This window comes from Salvelinus fontinalis, chromosome 13, assembly GCF_029448725.1.
Source record: "Salvelinus fontinalis isolate EN_2023a chromosome 13, ASM2944872v1, whole genome shotgun sequence".
Lineage (NCBI taxonomy): Eukaryota > Metazoa > Chordata > Actinopteri > Salmoniformes > Salmonidae > Salvelinus > Salvelinus fontinalis.
In genome coordinates this window covers 12,131,170-12,150,848 of record NC_074677.1, presented here as the reverse complement: position 1 = coordinate 12,150,848, position 19,679 = coordinate 12,131,170, and the positions used below count along the sequence as shown (strand labels likewise).

At 43.1% G+C, this 19,679-nt stretch overlaps 1 protein-coding gene across 1 annotated transcript in view; it reads right to left on the bottom strand.

Annotated features, from left to right (window-relative positions):
- Positions 1-19,679, bottom strand: part of LOC129868087 (glycerophosphodiester phosphodiesterase domain-containing protein 5-like) — a 36,352-nt gene that overhangs the window by 9,064 nt on the left and 7,609 nt on the right. The window contains exons 4-9 of the mRNA XM_055941716.1: positions 14,829-14,922; positions 12,617-12,676; positions 12,163-12,261; positions 11,978-12,071; positions 8,084-8,229; positions 6,844-6,926 (exon numbers count right to left, since the gene is read on the bottom strand). Coding sequence (XP_055797691.1) covers positions 6,844-6,926; positions 8,084-8,229; positions 11,978-12,071; positions 12,163-12,261; positions 12,617-12,676; positions 14,829-14,922 — 576 coding nt within the window. The remainder of the gene's footprint in view (positions 1-6,843; positions 6,927-8,083; positions 8,230-11,977; positions 12,072-12,162; positions 12,262-12,616; positions 12,677-14,828; positions 14,923-19,679) is intronic.

The window sequence follows — 19,679 nt, the reverse complement described above, 5'->3', positions numbered from 1 at the left end:
GCTTAGGTACACTAGATCAGGGTTCCCCAACTGGCGGCCCATGGGCCGTGATTTTATTTGTCCCCCCCAAGTTTTCTGAGCAATATAAACTCAGCAACAAAAAAAACGTCCCTTTTTTAGGGCCCGGTCTTTCAAAGATAATTCGCAAAAATCCAAATCACTTCACAGATCTTCATTGTAAAGGGTTTAAACACGGTTTCACATGCTTGTTCAATGAACCATGAACAATTAATGGAAGGGTCATTAAGACACTAACAGCTTACAGACGGTAGGCAATTAAGGTCAGTTATAGAAACTTGGGACACTAAAGAGGCCTTTCTACTGACTCTGAAAAACACCAAAAGAAAGATGCCCAGGGTCCCTGCTCATCTGCGTGAATGTGCCTTGGGCATGCTGCAAGGAGGCATGAGGACTGCAGATGTGGCCAGGGCAATAAATTGCAATGTCCGTACTGTGAGACGCCTAAGACAGCGCTACAGGGAGACAGGACAGACATCTGATCGTCCTCGCAGTGGCAGACCACGTGTAACAACACCTGCACAGGATCGGTACATCCGAAACATCACACCTGCGGGACAGGTACAGGAGGGCAACAACAACTGCCCGAGTTACACCAGGAACGCACAATCCCTCCATCAGTGCTCAGACTGTCCGAAATAGGCTGAGAGAGGCTGGACTGAGGGCTTGTAGGCCTGTTGTAAGGCAGGTCCTCACCATACATCGCCTATGGGTACAAATCCACCGTCGCTGGACCAGACAGGACTTGCAAAAAGTGCTCTTCACTGACGAGTCGCGGTTTTGTCTCACCAGGGGTGATGGTCGGATTTGCGTTTATCGTCGAAGGAATGAGCGTTACACCGAAGCCTGTACTCTGGAGCAGGATCGATTTAGAGGTGGAGGGTCTGTCATGGTCTGGGGCGGTGTGTCACAGCATCATTGGACTGAGCTTGTCGTCATTGCAGGCACTCTCAACGCTGTGCGTTACAGGGAAGACATCCTCCTCCCTCATGTGGTACCCTTCCTGCAGGCTCATCCTGACATGACCTTCCAGCATCACAATGCCACCAGCCATACTGCTCGTTCTGTGCGTGATTTCCTGCAAGACAGGAATGTCAGTGTTCTGCCATGGCCAGCGAAGAGCCCGGATCTCAATCCCATTGAGCACGTCTGGGACCTGTTGGATCGGAGGGTGAGGACTAGGGCCATTCCCCCCAGAAATGTCCAGGAACTTGCAGGTGCCTTGGTGGAAGAGTGGGGTAACATCTCACAGCAAGAACTGGCAAATCTGGTGCAGTTCATGAGGAGGAGATGCACTGCAGTACTTAATGCAGCTGATGGCCACACCAGATACTGACTGTTACTTTTGATTTTGACCCTCCCCTTTGTTCAGGGACACATTCTTCCATTACTGTTAGTCACATGTCTGTGGAACTTGTTCATTTAATGTCTCAGTTGTTGTATCTTGTTCATACAAATATTTACACATGTTAAGTTTGATTAAAAATAAGACCAGTTGACAGTGAGAAAACTTTTTTTTTTGTCGAGTTTATATACTGTGACTCCAGAAAGTATTCAGACCCCTTGACTTTTTCCACAATTTGTTACATTACAGCCTTATTCTGAAATGGATTAAATAAATAAAAAAATCCCTCAGCAATCTAGACACAATACCCCATAATGACAAAGCAAAAACAGCAGGTTTTTAGAACTGTTTGCAAATTTATAAAAAATAAAGAAATACCTTATTTATATATGTATCAGACCCTTTGCTATGAGACTCGAAATTGAGATCAGATGCATCCTGTTTCCATTGATCATCCTTGATATGTTTCTACAACTTGATTGGAGTCCACCTGTGGTAAATTAAATTGATTGGACATGATTTGGAAAGGCACACACCTGTCTATATAAGGTCCCATAGTTGACAGTGCATGTCAGAGCATAAACCAAGCCATGAGGTTGAAGGAATTGCTCGTAGCGCTCTGAGAAAGGATTGTGTCAAGGCACAGACTGGGAAGGGTACAACATTTCTGCAGTATTGAAGGTCCCCAAGAACAGTGGCCTCCATTCTTAAATGGAAGTAGTTTGGAACCACCAAGACTCTTCCTAGAGAACTGCACTGCATCTCAGTGCAAGAGGTGTCACTACAGTCCCTGGTTCAAATCTAGGCTGTATCACATCCGGCCATGATTTGGATTCCCATAGGGAGGCGCACAATTGGCACCAGCGTTGTACGGGTTTGGCCAGGGTAGGCCGTCATTGTAAATAAGAATTTGTTATTAACTGACTTTCCTAGTTAAATAAAGGTTCAATTAAAAAATGTAAAAGTCTCTGAATGTCCTTGAGTGGCCCAGCCAGAACCTGGACTTGAACCCGATCGAACAGCTATGGAGAGACCTGAAAATAGCTGTGCAGCAAAGCTCCCCATCCAACAGAGATTCAGAGGATCTGTAGAGAAGAATGGGAGAAATGCCACAAATACAGGTGTGGCAAGCTTGTAGCGTCACACCCAAGAAAACTCGATGCTGTAATCACTGCCAAAGGTGCTTCAACAAAGTACTGAGTAAAGGGTCGGATGTCAGTCTCAGCGTCAACAGTGAAGAGGCGACTCCGGGATGCTGCCCTCCTAGGCAGAGTTCCTCTGTCCAGTGTGTGTTCTTTTTCTCATCTTAATATTTTATTTGTATTGACCAGTCTGAGATATGTAGTATTCTTTGCAACTCTGCAAAGAAGGCCAGCATCCCGGAGTCGCCTCTTCACTGTTGTCGTTGAGACTGGTGTTTTGTGGGTACTATTTAATGAAGCTGCCAGTTGAGGACTTGTGCGGCGTCTGTTTCTCAAACTGGACACACTAATGTACTTGTCCTCTTGCTCAGTTATGCACTGGGGCCTCCCACTCCTCTTTCTATTCTGTTAGAGCCAGTTTGCGCTGTTCTGTGAAGGGAGTAGTACACAACGCTGTATGATATCTTCAGTTTCTTGGCAATTTCTCGCATGGAATAGCCTTCATTTCTCAGAACAAGAAGAGACTGACGGTTTTCAGAAGAAAGTACTTTGTTTCTGGCCATTTTGAGCTTGTAATCAAACCCACAAATGCTGATGCTCCAGATATTCAACTAGTCTCAACAAGACCAGCTTTATTGCTTCTTTAATCAGAACAAAAGTTTTCAGCTGTGCTAACATACAGTTGAAGTCGGAAGTTTACATACACTTAGGTTGGAGTCATTAAAACTCGTTTTTCAACCACTTCACAAATGTCTTGATAACAAACTATAGTTTTTGCAAGTCGGTTAGGACATGTACGTTGTGCATGACAAGTAATTTTTCCAACAATTGTTTACATACAGATTATTTCACTGTATCACAATTTCAGTGGGTCAGAAGTTAACACACACTAAGTTGACTGTCCCTTTAAACAGCTTGGAAAAATCCAGAAAATTGTCATGGCTTTAGAAGCTTCCGATAGGCTAATTGACATCATTTGAGTCAATTGGAGGTGTAGCTGTGGATGTATTTCAAGGCCTACCTTTAAACTCAGTGCCTCTTTGCTTGACATCATGGGAAAATCTAAAGAAATCACCCAAGACCTCAGAAAAAAAATTGGAGACCTCCACAAGTCTGGTTCATCCTTGGGAGCAATTTCCAAATGCCTGAAGGTACCACGTTCATCTGTACAAACAATAGTACGCAAGTATAAACACCATGGGACCACACAGCCGTCATACCACAGGAAGGAGAAGCATTCTGTCTCCTAGAGATGAACGTACTTTGGTGCGAAAAGCGCAAATCAGTCCCAGAACAACAACAAAGGACCTTGTGAAGATGCTGGAGGAAACAGGTACAAAATTATCTATATCCACAGTAAAATAAGTCCTATATCGACATAACCTAAAAGGCCAGTCAGCAAGGAAGAAACCACTGCTCCAAACCTGCCATAAAAAAAGCCAGACTGCGTTTGCAACTACACATGGGGACAAAGATCGTACTTTTGGAGAAATGTCCTCTGGTCTGATGAAACAAAAATATAACTGTTTGGCCATAATGACCATCATTATGTTTGGAGGAAAAAGGGGGACGCTTGCAAGCCGAAGAACACCATCCAAACCGTGAAGCACGGGGGTGACAGCATTATGTTGTGGGGGTGCTTTGCTGCAAGAGAGACTGGTGCACATCACAAAATAGATGGCATCATGAGGCAGGAAAATTATGTGGATATATTGAAGCAACATCTCAAGGCATCAGTCAGGAAGTTAAAGCTTGTTCGCAAATGGGTCTTCCAAATGGACAATGACCCCAAGCATACTTCCAAAGTTGTGGCAAAATGGCTTAAGGACAACAAAGTCAAGGTATTGGAGTGGCCATCACAAAGCCCTGACCTCAATCCCATAGAAAATTTGTGGGCAGAACTGAAAAAGCATGTGCGAGCAAGGAGGCCTACAAACCTGACTCAGTTACACCAGCTCTGTCAGGAGGAATGGGACACATTTCACCCAACTTATTGTAGGGAGCTTGTGGAAGGCTACCCGAAACGTTTGACCCAAGTTAAACAATTTAAAGGCAACGCTACCAAATACTAATTGAGTGTATGTAAACTTCTGACACACTGGGAATGTGATGAAAGAAATAAAAGCTGAAATAAATAATTCTCTCCTATTATTCTGACATTTCACATTTTTAAAATAAAATGGTGACCCTAACTGACCTAAGACAGGGAATTTTTACAAGGATTAAATGTCAGGAATTGTGAAAAACCGAGTTTAAATGTATTTGGCTAAGGTGTATGTAAACTTTCAACTTCAACTGTAATTGCAAAAGGGTTTTCTAATTATCAATTAGCCTTTTAAAATGATCAACTTGGATTCGCTAACACAACGTGCCATTGGAACACAGGAGTGATGGTTGCTGATAATGGGCCTCTGTACGCCTATGTAGATATGCCATTAAAAATCTGCCTTTTCCAGCTACAATAGTCATTTACAACGTCTACACTGTATTTCTGATCAATTTGATGTTATTTTAATGGACAAAAATGTTTTGCTTTTCTTTCAAAAACAAGGAAATTTCTAAGTGACCCCAAACTTTTGAACACATACACACACTGAGTGAACAAAACATTAAGAACACCTGCTCTTTCCATGACAGACTGACCAGGTGAATCCAGGTGAAAGCTATGACCCCTTATTGATGTCACTTGTTCAATCCACTTCAGTCAGTGTAAATGAAGGTGAGGAGACCGGTTAAATAAGGATTTTTAAGCCTTGAGACAATTGAGACATGGATTGTGTACTGTATGTGTGCCATTCAGTGAGTGAAGATTTAAGAGTCTTTTAATGGGGTATGGTACTAGGTGCCAAGCGAACCGGTATGTGTCAAGAACTGCAGCGCTGCTGGGTTTTTCACGCTCAACAGTTTCCCGTGTTTATCAACAATGGTCCACAACCCAAAGGACATCCAGCCAACTTAACACAAGCGTGGGAAGTATTGGAGTCAACATGGGCCAGCATCCCTGTGGAAAGCTTTCGACACCTTGTAGACCCTGACGAATTGAGGCTGTTCTGTGGGCAAAAGGCAACTCAATATTAGGAAAGTGTTCTTTGTTTTGTACAGTTATTTTTTGGATGTAAAATACTGTAAAACCACCAGCAAATCAGCTCCAAGTGATTTTAATTTAAGAAATCTGATCCAAAGTATTCCCATGCATAATAGAGAGATATGTGACTGTATACAAATGTAAGCAAGGTTTGAAATGGTTGTTTTATTCAAATATTATATCTGTTTGAGCTTCTTGTGGTCAATTTGTAGTCTACAAATTATTTGTAATTACAGCGCCTTCAGAAATTATTCACACACATACATTTATAAAAAATGTATGAAAAATAAAACAATAATATATATTAATTACACAAGTATTCAACCCCCTTGATCATTGCTAGACAGACATTTTTAGGTCTTGCCATAGATTTTCAAGACAATTTAAGTCAAAACTGTCATCACGGTAAGCAACTTCAGTGTATATTTGGCCTTGTGTTTTAGATTTTTGTCCTGCTGAAAGGTGAATTTGTCTCCCAGTGTCTGTTGGAAAAGCAGAATGTACCAAGATTTCCTCTAGGGCGTTACCTGTGCTTAGCCCTATTCCTTTTCTTTTCATCCAAAAAGACTCCCTAGCCCTTGCAGATGACAAGCATACCCATAACATGTTGCAGCCACCACCATGCTTGAAAATATGAAGAGTGGTGCTCAGGGATGTGTTCTGTTGGATTTGCCCCAAACATAACGCTTTGTATTCAGGACATAAAGAGAATTTCTTTACATTTTTTTACAGTATTACTTTAGTGCCTTATTGCAAACAGGATGCATATTTTTGAATATTTGTATTCTGTACAGGCTCCACCTTTTCACTCTGTCATTTAGGTTAGTATTGTGGAATAACTACAATGTTGTACATCCATCTTCAGTTCTCTCCTATTACAGCCATTAAACTAACTGTTTTAAAGTCACAATTGGCCTCATGGTGATTCATTGTTGCATACAGACTGAGTCCATTCAACTTACAATGTGACTCGTTAAGCACATTTTTACTCCTGAACTTATTTAAGCTTGCCATTACGAAAGGGTTGAATACTTATTGACTCAAGACATTTATGCTTTTCGTTTTTAATTAATAGGTAAACATGTCTAACATAATCCCACTTTGACATTATGGGGTATTGTGTGTAGGCTAGTGACACAACCATCCACTCAAGAAAAAAACTAACCGGCCTGAGGCTGAATGTAGTTGATTATCCCCGAACTAGATGGAAACGGAGCATTAAGGTGTGAGGAGGGTGGACAACCACCACTGACCTGATGGTGACGTCAGTCTCTAGACCTTGCCCTCCAGCCTCCACCGCCTTCTCAAAGGACATGAGAGTGTTCTCTGGCGCAAGCTGGGGTATAACACACATGCAAATGATTTGAACATATGGTTACCCTAAACAGAGGTACTACTGACAGATGATAAATACCAGGCACAAACATCAGTTCAGCAAACTAGCGCATCTCACGGTAGCTAATAACACAGCCCAAAAGTTTTAACTTATACTGACAACGGTAATAAATGATCAAACTACCACACTTCTTGTACTACTACATCACCTGTTGTTTACAGGGTAGCCTTAGTAGTATGGCCTTGCTCAAGTGAAAATCGTCACATTTTTCACCTTGTCGCTTGGGTTTTCAAACTAGCAACCTTTCAGTTACTGGCCCAACGCTCTAACCACTAGGCTACCTGCAGGCAGTTAGTATTGAAAAGAGTTGATGAGAATGGGCTTTAGTGTTGATGAGAATGGGCTTTAGTGTTGATGAGAATGGGCTTTAGTGTTGATGAGAATGGGCTTTAGTGTTGATGAGAATGGGCTTTAGTGTTGATGAGAATGGGCTTTAGTGTTGATGAGAATGGGCTTTAGTGTTGATGAGAATGGGCTTTAGTGTTGATGAGAATGGGCTTTAGTGTTGATGAGAATGGGCTTTAGTGTTGATGAGAATGGGCTTTAGTGTTGATGAGAATGGGCGTTAGTGTTGATGAGAATGGGTTAGTGTTGATGAGAATGGGTTAGTGTTGATGAGAATGGGTTAGTGTTGATGAGAATGGGCGTTAGTGTTGATGAGAATGGGCGTTAGTGTTGATGAGAATGGGCGTTAGTGTTGATGAGAATGGGTTAGTGTTGATGAGAATGGGTTAGTGTTGATGAGAATGGGTTAGTGTTGATGAGAATGGGTTAGTGTTGATGAGAATGGGTTAGTGTTGATGAGAATGGGTTAGTGTTGATGAGAATGGGCGTTAGTGTTGATGAGAATGGGTTAGTGTTGATGAGAATGGGCTTTAGTGTTGATGAGAATGGGCTTTAGTGTTGATGAGAATGGGCGTTAGTGTTGATGAGAATGGGCGTTAGTGTTGATGAGAATGGGTTAGTGTTGATGAGAATGGGTTAGTGTTGATGAGAATGGGTTAGTGTTGATGAGAATGGGTTAGTGTTGATGAGAATGGGTTAGTGTTGATAAGAATGGGTTGGCATTAATGGCGTTGCTGATGAGGCCTACCCACCATGGGTGCCCCTCTGTGCCCGATGAGGGCTGGTGCGAGGCCCAGAGTGCCCTCCTCTTTAAGGCAGGGTGAGTACATGCCCAGGGGCACCAGGTAGAGGGCACACAGCACCGCCAGGTACAGCCCCATGATGAGCACCTGCCCAACTACAACACACAGACACACTGTTTACAAAGGGATACAGTTATTAATTTGTGGTTGATATATGGAATCTCCTCAAGACTAAAGAAAGAATAAAAATGATAAGTAAAACAAATAATTATATTTAAACAGAACAAAACATGAATATCTACAGATGTGTTCTTTATTATATGCAGACATCACTGTTGAGATAGAAAACCTCCCATAAAAGTTTCACACATCAGAGATGTTCACTGTTGAAATAGAAAACCTCAAGTTTCCTTCCTTGCCCTAGTTTTGAATCAAATCAAATGTATTTGTCACACACATGGTGAGCAGATGTTTATGCGAGTGTAGTGAAATGCTTGTGCTTCTAGTTCCGACCATGCAGTAATATCTAACAAGTAATCTAACCTAACAATTTCACAACAACTTCCTTATACACACAAGTGTAAAGGAATGAATACGAATATGTACATAAAAATATATGAATGAATGATGGCCGAACGGCATAGGCAAGATGCAGTAAATGGTATAGAGTACAGTATATACATATGAGATGAGTAATGTAGGGTATGAAAACATTATATAAAGTGGCATTGTTTAAAGTGGCAGTGAAACAATACATCAAGATGGCAAGATGCAGTAGATGGTATAGAATACAGTATATACATATGAGATGAGTAATGTAGGGTAAGTAAGCATTATATAAAGTGGCTAGTGATAAATTGATTACATCAATTTTCCCATTATTAAAGTGGCTAGAGTTGAGTCAGTATGTTGGCAGCAGCCACTCAATGTTAGTGATGGCTGTTTAACAGTCTGATGGCCTTGAGATAGAAGCTGTTTTTCAGTCTCTCGGCCCCCACTTTGATGCACCTGTACTGACCTCGCCTTCTGGATGATAGCGGGGTGAACAGGCAGTGGCTCGGGTGGTTGTTGTCCTTGATGAGCTTTTTGGCCTTCCTGTGACATTGGGTGGTGTAGGTGTCCTGGAGGGCAGGTAGTTTGCACCCGGTGATGTGTTGTGCAGACCTCACTACCCTCTGGAGAGCTTTACGGTTATGGGCGGAGCAGTTGCCCTACCAGGCGGTGATACAGCCCAACAGGATGCCCTCGATTGTGCATCTGTAAAGGTTGTGAGTGCTTTTGGTGACAAGCCGAATTTCTTCAGCCTCCTGAGGTTGAAGAGGCGCTGCTGCGCCTTCTTCACCACGCTGTCTGTGTGGGTGGACCATTTCAGTTTGTCCGTGATGTGTACGCCGAGGAACTTAAAACTTTCCACCCTCTCCACTACTGTCCCGTCAATGTAGATAGGGGGCTGCTCCCTCTGCTGTTTCCTGAAGTCCACGATCATCTCCTTTGTTTTGTTGACATTGAGTGTGGTGTTATTTTCCTGACACCACACTCCGAGGGCCCTCACCTCCTCCCTGTAGGCCGTCTCGTCGTTGTTGATAATCAAGCCTACCACTGTAGTGTCGTCTGCAAACTTGATGATTGAGTTGGAGGCGTGCATGGCCACGCAGTTGTGGGTGAACAGGGAGTACAGGAGAGGGCTGAGAACGCACCCTTGTGGGGCCCCAGTGTTGAGGATCAGAGGGGTGGAGATGTTGTTACCTACTCTCACCACCTGGGGTCGGCCGGTCAGGAAGTCCAGGACCCAGTTGCACAGGGCGGGGTCGAGACCCAGGGTCTCGAGCTTAAGGACGAGTTTGGAGGGTACTATGGTGTTAAATGCTGAGCTGTAATCGATGAACAGCATTCTTACATATGTATTCCTCTTGTCCAGATGGGTTAGGGCAGTGTGCAGTGTGATGGCGATTGCGTCGTCTGTGGACCTATTAGGGCGGTAAGCAAATTGAAGTGGGTCTAGGGTATCAGGTAGGGTGGAGGTGATATGGTCCTTGACTAGTCTCTCAAAGCACTTCATGATGACGGAAGTGAGTGCTACAGGGCGGTAGTCATTTAGCTCAGTTACCTTAGCTTTCTTGGGAACAGGGACAATGGTGGCCCTCTTGAAGCATGTGGGAACAGCAGACTGGGATAAGGATTTATTGAATATGTCTGTACACCAGCCAGCTGGTCTGCGCATGCTCTGAGGACGCGGCCGGGGATGCCGTCTGGGCCTGCAGCCTTGCGAGGGTTAACACGTTTAAATGTTTTACTCACGTTGGCTACAGTGAAGGAGAGCCCGCAGGTTTTGGTTGTGGGCCATGTCAATGACCCTGTATTGTCCTCAAAGCGAGCAAAAAAGTTGTTTAGTCTGTCTGGGAGCAAGACATCGTGGTCCGCGTGGTTTTTCTTTTGTAGTCCGTGATTGACTGTAGACCCTGCCACATACCTCTCGTGTCTGAGCCGTTGAATTACGACTCCACTTTGTCTCTATACTGACGCTTAGCTTGTTTGATTGCCTTGCGGAGGGAATAGCTACACTGTTTGTATTCGGTCATGTTTCCGGTCACCTTGCCCTGATTAAAAGCAGTGGTTCGCGCTTTCAGTTTTGTACGAATGCTGCCATCAATCCACGGTTTCTGGTTGGGGAATGTTTTAATAGTCGCTGTGGGTACAACATCACCGATGCTAATAAACTCGCTCACCGAATCAGCGTATTCCTCAATGTTGTTGATCGCCGCAATGCGGAATATATCCCAGTCCACGTGATCGAAGCAATCTTGAAGCGTGGAATCCGATTGGTCGGACCAGCGTTGAACAGACCTGCGCTTCCTGTTGTAGTTTCTGTCTATAGGCTGGGAGCAACAAAATGGAGTCGTGGTCAGATTTTCCAAAGGGAGGGCGGGGGAGGGCCTTACATGTGTTGCGGAAGTTAGAATAACAATTGTCTAGGGTTTTGCCAGCCCTGGTAGCACAATCGATATGCTGATAGAATTTGGGGAGCCTTGTTTTCAGATTAGCCTTGTTAAAATCCTCAGCTACAATAAATGCATCCTCAGGATATGTGGTTTCCAGTTTACATAGAGTCGAATGAAGTTCTTTCAGGGCCGTCGATGTGTCTGCTTGGGGGGAAATATACACGACTGTGATTATGATCGAAGAGAATTCTCTTGGTAGATAATGCGGTCGGCATTTGATTGTGAGGAATTCTAAGTCAGGTGAACAAAAGGACTTGAGATCCTGTATGTTGTTATGATCACACCACGTCTCGTTAATCATAAGGCATACACCCCCGCCCTGCGTGAAGAAACCAGGTGGCTGTACCGACTCTGATAACGTATCCTGAGTGAGCCATGTTTCCGTGAAGCAAAGAACGTTACAGTCTCTGATGTCTCTCTGGAATGCTACCCTTGCTCGGATTTCGTCTACCTTGTTGTCAAGAGACTGGACATTGGCGAGTAGTATGCTCGGGAGCGGTGCGCAATGTGCCCGTCTACAGAACCTGACCAGAAGACTGCTCCGTCTGCCCCTTCTACGGCGCCGTTGTTTTGTTTCGCCGGCTGGGTCCGATCCATTGTCCTGGGTGGTAGGCCAAACAGAGGATCTGCTTCGGGAAAGTCGTATTCATGGTCGTAATGTTGGTGAGTTTTGACGTTGCTCTTATATCCAATAGTTCCTCCCGACTGTATGTAATAAAACTTAAGATTTTCTGGGGTAACATTGTACTGCATAGTTTTCTAGGAACGCGAAGCGAGGCGGCCATTTCTGTCGGCGCCGGAAGTCAACAATCGAAGTCAGTATTTGCCTTATTCTACTCTGTAATTAGCATATTATGTATACAGCTGCTCAAACAAGCCCCACCTACTCAATCACAAGTCTCACCTTTCCTATTGATGTCGTAGAAATGCAAGGCTATTGGCCAGGACAGGAGTGTCATCAGCAAGACTCCTCCCACGTGTAAATATGGTGCCGTCACCTATTAAGAACAAACATATTGCAGGAGGTGAAGTAAAGAGAAAATAAAGAGAGAGAGATGACTATAATAGAAGAAAGAAGGGAGGCCCCACCTGGAAAGAGAGGAGAAGAGTGGTCCACTCTTTGCTACATAGGTCAGACAGCACTGCTATGGCCAGAATGGAGAAGGCTAGACTCACCAGGACCCCAATCTGGCAACACATCCGGAGGAGCAGTACAGTTAGGACAATAGACAACCATTGGCACCTTACCCTTTTCACACTAATGAGCACTTCATTTTGCACTGAGCCGAGCACAATTCATTTTCCCTTCATATTTTCAGGATCTATCCATAAATCTGCAGCATTCTTTTCTTCTAGCAGGTAGTCAGCAATTTCATCTAGCTAGTCATTAATTTCATCTGGACATGGAAAAATGGATGGAATGATTCTAAAGCTTATAAGAGCAAAGAGGATGTCTAGGAGAGACAGGGAGGATAGGAAACACGATATAGAGAAGTAGGCAGAGGAAGTTGAAATTGGGCAGGGGAAGGCGTGTGGACGTTACCTTGTGGCCCCAGTGTAGGTACAGCTTCTGTCCCTCTGACAGCAGACACACAGCCAACAGCTACAAATTAAAACACACACAGATCATCAGAGAGCTAGGTCCAGTATAGCCTGGTACTGTATAGTACAGTATAGCCCTGGTACAGTATATCCCTGGTACAGTATATCCCTGGTACAGTATATTCCTGGTACAGTAAAGCTCTGGTTCAGTACAGTATATCCCTGGTACAGTACAGTATAGCTCTGGTTCAGTTCAGTACAGTATATTCCTGGTACAGTAAAGCTCTGGTTCAGTACAGTATATCCCTGGTACAGTACAGTAAAGCTCTGGTTCAGTACAGTACATTCCTGGTACAGTACAGTATAGCTCTGGTTCAGTTCAGTACAGTATATTCCTGGTACAGTACAGCTCTGGTTCAGAACAGTATAGCTCTGGTTCAGTACAGTACATCTCTGGTACAGTACAGTATATTCCTGGTACAGTATAGCTCTGGTTCAGTACAGTATATTCCTGGTACAGTACAGCTCTGGTTCAGTACAATATATCCCTGGTACAGTACAGTATATCCCTGGTACAGTATAGTACAGTATATTTCTGGTAGAGTACAATATAACTCTGGTTCAGTACAGTAAAGCCCTGGTAAAGTACAGCTTTGGTTCAGTATAGTACAGTATATGCCTGTTACAGTACAGGTCTGGCTCAGTACAGTAGAGTATATTCCTGTTACAGTACAGCTCTGGCTCAGTACAGTAGAGTATATTCCTGGTACAGTACAGTACAGTTCTCATCACTAAGCTAAGGACCCTGGGACTAATCACCTCCCTCTGCAACTGGATCCTGGACCGATCCCCAGGATCACGGGCCGACCCCAGGTGGTAAGGGTAGGTAACAACACATTCGCCACGCTGATCCTCAACACGGAGGCCCCTCAGGTGTGCGTGCTCAGTCCCCTCCTGTACTCCCTGTTCACTCATGACTGCATGGCCAGGCACGACTCAAACACCATCATTAAGTTGGCCAATGACACAACAGTGGTAAGGCTGATCAGCGACAACGATGAGACAGCCTATTGGAAGGAGGTCAGAGACCTGGCCGTGTGGTGCCAGGACAACAACCTCTCCATCAACGTGATCAAGACAAAGGAAATGATTGTGGACTACAGGAAAAGGAGGACTGAGCACGCCCCCATTCTCATCGACGGGACTGTAGTGGAGCAGGTTGAGAGCTTCAAGTTCCTTTCCGTCCACACCAACAAACTAACATGGCCCAAGCACACCAAGACAGTCATGAAGAGGGCACAACAAAACCTATTCCCCCTCAGGAAACTAAAAGGATTTGGCAATGGTCCTGAGATCCTCAAAAAGTTCTACAGCTGCAACATCGAGAGCATCCTGACAGGTTGCATCACTGCCTGGTACAGCAATTGCTCGGCCTCCGACCGCAAGGCACTACAGAGGGTAGTGCATACGGCCCAGTACATCACCGGGGCCAAGCTTCCTGCCATCCGGACCTCTATACCAGGCGGTGTCAGAGGAAGGCCCTAAAAATTGTCAAAGACTCCAGCCACCCTAGTCATAGACTGTTCTCTCTGCTATCATGGCAGGCAGTACCGGAGTGCCAAGTCTAGGTCCAAGAGGCTTCTAAACAGCTTCTACCCCCAAGCCATAAGACTCCTGAACATCTAATCAAATGGCTACCCAGACTATTTGCATTGCCCCACACCCCTCTTCTATGCTGCTGCTACTCTCTGTTATTATCTATGCATAGTCACTTTAATAACTCTACCTACATGTACATATTACCTTATTTACCTCGACACCAGTGCCCCCGCACATTGACTCTGTACCGGTACCGGTAGCCCTGCTATTGTTATTTACTGCTGCTCTTAAATTATTTGTTATTCTTATCTCTTACTTTTAGGTATTTTCTTAACTGCATTGTTGGTTAGGGGCTTGTAAGTAAGCATTTCACTGTAAGGTCTACTACACCTGTTATATTCAGCATGTGACAAATACAATTTGATGTATAGCTCTGGTTCAATACAGTATATCCCTGGTACAGTACAGTATAGCTCGGGTTCAGTATAGTACAGTATATTCCTGGTACAGTACAGTATATCCCTGGGGGGGATCCCCAGATTGATCTGTGACTGATTTATGCTTGCCCTCCAACCCCCCTTGTGGAGCCCCACAAACAAACACACACCCCTCACCAGCAGCAGAGTGACGTAGCTGAAGAAGACGGCAGCGATGACCAGCAACACCACAGACCAGGGGAACCAGAAACCCAGGTTCCCAAAGTTAAACCTGGAGAAAAAGAGGGGAAATCGGAAGGAAGCGAGCGAGAGAGCGAGAGCAAGGATGGCGATGAGAGTTGAAAAAAAATACTTATTTTCCACCATAATTTGCAAATAAATTCATTCAAAATCCTACAATGTGATTTTCTGGATTTTTTTTTCTCATTTTGTCTGTCATAGTTGAAGTGTACCTATGATGAAAATTACAGGCCTCTCTCATCTTTTTAAGTGGGAGAACTTGCACAATTGGTGGCTGACCAAATACTTTTTTGCCCCACTGTATACACATATTAGATCTTATGCATACGCATATACAGTGCCTTCAGAAAATATTCATACCCCTTGACTTATTCCACATTTTGTTGTGTTACAGCCTGAATTCTAAATGGATTAAACATAATTGTTTTCAGCCATCTAAAGCACACACACACAATACCCCATAATGACAAAGTGAAAACATATTTTTAGAAATGTTTGCACATTTATTGAAAATTAAATACAGAAATATATAATTTACATAAGTATTCATACCCAAGTGAATACTTTGTAGAAGCACCTTTGGCAGCGATTACAGCTGTGAGTCTTTATGGGTAAGTCTCCAAGAGCTTTCCACACCTGGATTGTGCAACATTTGCCCATTATTCTTTTCAAAATTCTTCAAGCTCTGTCAAATTGTTTGTTGATAATTGCAGGTCTTTTTCAGGTCTTGCCATAGATTTTCAAGTAGATTTAGTCAAAACTGTAACTCGGTCACTCAGGAACATTCACTGTCTTCTTGGTAAGCAACTCCAGTGTAGATTTGGCCTTGTATTTTAGGTTATTGTCCTGCTGAAAGGTGAATTAATCTCCCAGTGTCTGGTGGAAAGCAGACTGAACCAGATTTTCCCCTATGATTTTATCTGTGCTTAGCTCAATTCCATGTATTTTTATCCTAGAAAAACTCCCTAGTCCTTAACGATTACAAGCATACCCATAACATGATGCAGCCACCACTATGCTTGACAATATAGAGAGTGGTACTCAGTAATGTGTTGTATTGGATTTTCCCCAAACATAAAACTTATTATTCAGGACAAAAAGTTAATTGTTTTGCCACACATTTTTTGCAGTATTACTTTAGTGCCTTGTTGCAAACAGGATGCATATTTTGGATTTTCTTTTTATTCTGTACAGGCTTCCTTCTTTTCACTCTGTCAATTAAGTTAGTATTGTGGAGTAGCTACGTTGTTGATCCATTTTCAGTTTTCTCCTATCAGCCATTAAACTCTGTAACTGTTTTAAAGTCAGCATTGGCCTCATTGTGAAATCCCTGAGCGGTTTCCTTCCTTTCTGGCAGGAAGGAAGTACGCCTGTATCTTTGTAGTGACTGGGTGTATTGATACACCATCCAAAGTGTAATTAATAACTTCACCATGCTCTAAAGGATAGTCAATGTCTGCTTTTGTATTTTTACCCATCTACCAATAGGGGCCCTTCTTTGCGAGGCATTGGAAAACCTCCCTCGACTTTGTGGTTGAATCTGTGGTTGAAATTCACTGCTCGACTTAGGGACCCAACAAAAAAATTGTATGTGTGGGGTACAGAGATGAGGTAGTCATTCAAAAATCATGTTGAGCACTATTATTGCACACAGAGTGAGTCATTGACCTTTTAAGCAAATTTGTACTCCTGAACCTATTTAGGCTTGCAAATTGCCATAACAAAGGGTTTGAATACTTTTTGACTCAAGACATTTCAGCTTACATTTGTAATTCATTTATAAACATTTAAAAAAAAAACAATTCCACTTTTACATTATAGGGTATTGTATGTAGGAAAGTGACAAATAATATAAATGTAATCAATTTTAAATTCAGTCTGTAACACAAGTCAAGGGGTGTGAATATTTTCTGAAGGCACTGTATATGAGCCCAAGCATGAAAAAAAAAAAAGATTTAAAATAATGATTGTGCGGTTATACAATACATAACCTAATAGCCTACCGCATATTACACATGCCAGAAAAACATAACAAAATACATAGATTTAAGATGTCTTTGGTACATAATTGGTCTAGTGTAACGCTCTGGGTGTCGGGGGGTGTAAAGTCAGGCGCAGGAACAACAGCGAGTTCAATACAGTACTTTTAATGCACAACCGGCAAACAATGTCCACACGGAAACACTGGGTGTAACAAACAAATGTCCCATACATGGAGGACAAAAATCCTGTCCAAAATACAATCGATGAACGAAACAAACACTACGTTCATCTACTACCGAATCCAAAATTACAACTGAACAATCCCGCACGAAGAAACGTACGGGCTAGCTGACTAATAAAGCCCAACTAATCATAATCACCTAAACACAGGTGTAACAAATAAACACATAAGGAGGGGGAGGAAAAAGAGTCAGTGGCAGCTAGTAGGCCGGTGACGACGACCGCCGAGCGCCACCCGAACGGGAAGGGGAGTCACCTTCGGTCGGAGTCGTGACATCTAGCCTATACGCCAACACAAAAAAATGATAGTAATGGCCTTTGAGTGTGGACTGTATTATTACGCATACTGGATGGACTGTTACCTTATGCTACACTCCAAACTTTCTATCCATGCGTCTGGGAGAGAATGTATAGGCCAAGGCCATGCTGTTGGTTCATTGATTGTGCAGGTCGGTTTACCGAGTTAGCCTACAATTATAGTGAATTTTATATTTGATTTTGAATAGCCTAGTAATAGGGCCTTTTTTATATTTTATAATTAATAGGCTGACAATACCTTTAGCTACAGAATATCTCCTCTCTCTTCTTATTCCTTTCTCGAGCGTGCAGAGATGGGGCCGGCAACAGTTTAATTAAATATGTTTCGTGTTACTATCGATGTTCCTGTACAGATTTCTCTTGATTTGGTCCCAAATTAAGCACTGGGTAGCTTTAGGAACATGGTTGGATATCCCATGACATACAGAGTTTGGGGGGAATATCACCTGTCGCACAGCGAGAGGCTGCATGCTCCTCAAACAGTGGTTAATGTGTGAAATGAAAGAAGTGTTCTTATAAGCCCAGACATTTCCACAATCCTGTGTGATTGCAGAATATTGATGGTTGCCACTAAAAAGAGCAGAATCCCAGCTGCTACTGTAAGTCAATTTCTCAGCTGCTCCACTATGTTATAAAACCGGAGGAGCCTACCCAGTATAATTTAAACTAAGGGAAAGCTGCCTCCATTCGCTATTCCAGTGCATACGGATGGCATGTCTTTTTCCCCCTGCCCGTTCCCTTGTTCCCCTGTTCCTGCCCATTTGATAATGCACCATTCCAAATCGAAAACAAATGTTACATATTAGTAAAGACAAGATTACATTTAGAATAGTCTGATGGGTGAAAATATGATCGCTTCATGAGAGATGGTGTGCAGCCTGAGGCAAAGAACAGAGCAAGATTTTTATGCGACTTTTTCAAATAGTCAATAGCAATAGTTGTGGCTATAGAGTAGGAGGCAATGTTGTTAATGTGATGCAGGAGAGGAGATTCTCCTGACAGGAACACCACTGAATCTCAATGACATACCCCTGCCACAGAGTTGTGGTCTGGCCTTGCACATGTGTGTGTGTGTTTGAGTCGTTATATATTTTTTTTTATATTTTATTTATTTATTTATTTAACCTTTATTTAACCAGGTAGGCAAATTGAGAACACGTTCTCATTTACAATTGCGACCTGGCCAAGATAAAGCAAAGCAGTTCGACACATACAACAACACATAGTTACACATGGAGTTAAAACAAACATATAGTCAATAATACAGTGGAAAAAAAAATAAGTCTATATACAATGTGAGCAAGTGAGGTGAGATAAGGGAGGTGAAGGCAAACAGATATATGTATAAATAAATAAAAATATAAAAAGGCCATGGAGGCGAAGTGAGTACAACACAGCAAGTAAAATAAAAACTAAAAAAAACACTGGAATGGTTGGTTTGCATTGGAAGAAAGTGCAAAGTAGAGACAGAAATAATGGGGTGCAAAGGAGCAAAATAAATTAATAAATAAATACAGTAGGTAAAGAGGTAGTTGTTTGGGCTAAATTGTAGATGGGTTATGTACAGGTGCAGTAATCTATGAGCTGCTCTGACAGCTGGTGCTTAAAGCTAGTGAGGGAGATAGGTGTTTCCAGTTTCAGAGATTTTTGTAGTTCGTTCCAGTCATTGGCAGCAGAGAACTGGAAGGAGAGGCGTCCAAAGGAAGAATTGGTTTTGGGGGTGACTAGAGAGATATACCTGCTGGAGCGCGTGCTACAGGTAGGTGCTGCTATGGTGACCAGCGAGCTGAGATAAGGGGGGACTTTACCTAGCAGGTTCTTGTAGATGACCTGGAACCAGTGGGTTTGGCGACGAGTATGAAGCGAGGGCCAGCCAACGAGAGTGTACAGGTCGCAGTGGTGGGTAGTATATGGGGCTTTGGTGACAAAACGGATGGCACTGTGATAGACTGCATCCAATTTATTGAGTAGGGTTTTGGAGGCAATTTTGTAAATGACATCACCGAAGTCGAGGATTGGTAGGATGGTCAGTTTTACAAGGGTATGTTTGGCAGCATGAGTAAAGGATGCTTTGTTGCGGAATAGGAAGCCAATTCTAGATTTGACTTTGGATTGGAGATGTTTGATGTGGGTCTGGAAGGAGAGTTTACAGTCTAACCAGACACCTAGGTATTTGTAGTTGTCCACATATTCTAAGTCAGAGCCGTCCAAAGTAGTGATGTTGGACAGGCGGGCAGGAGCAGGCAG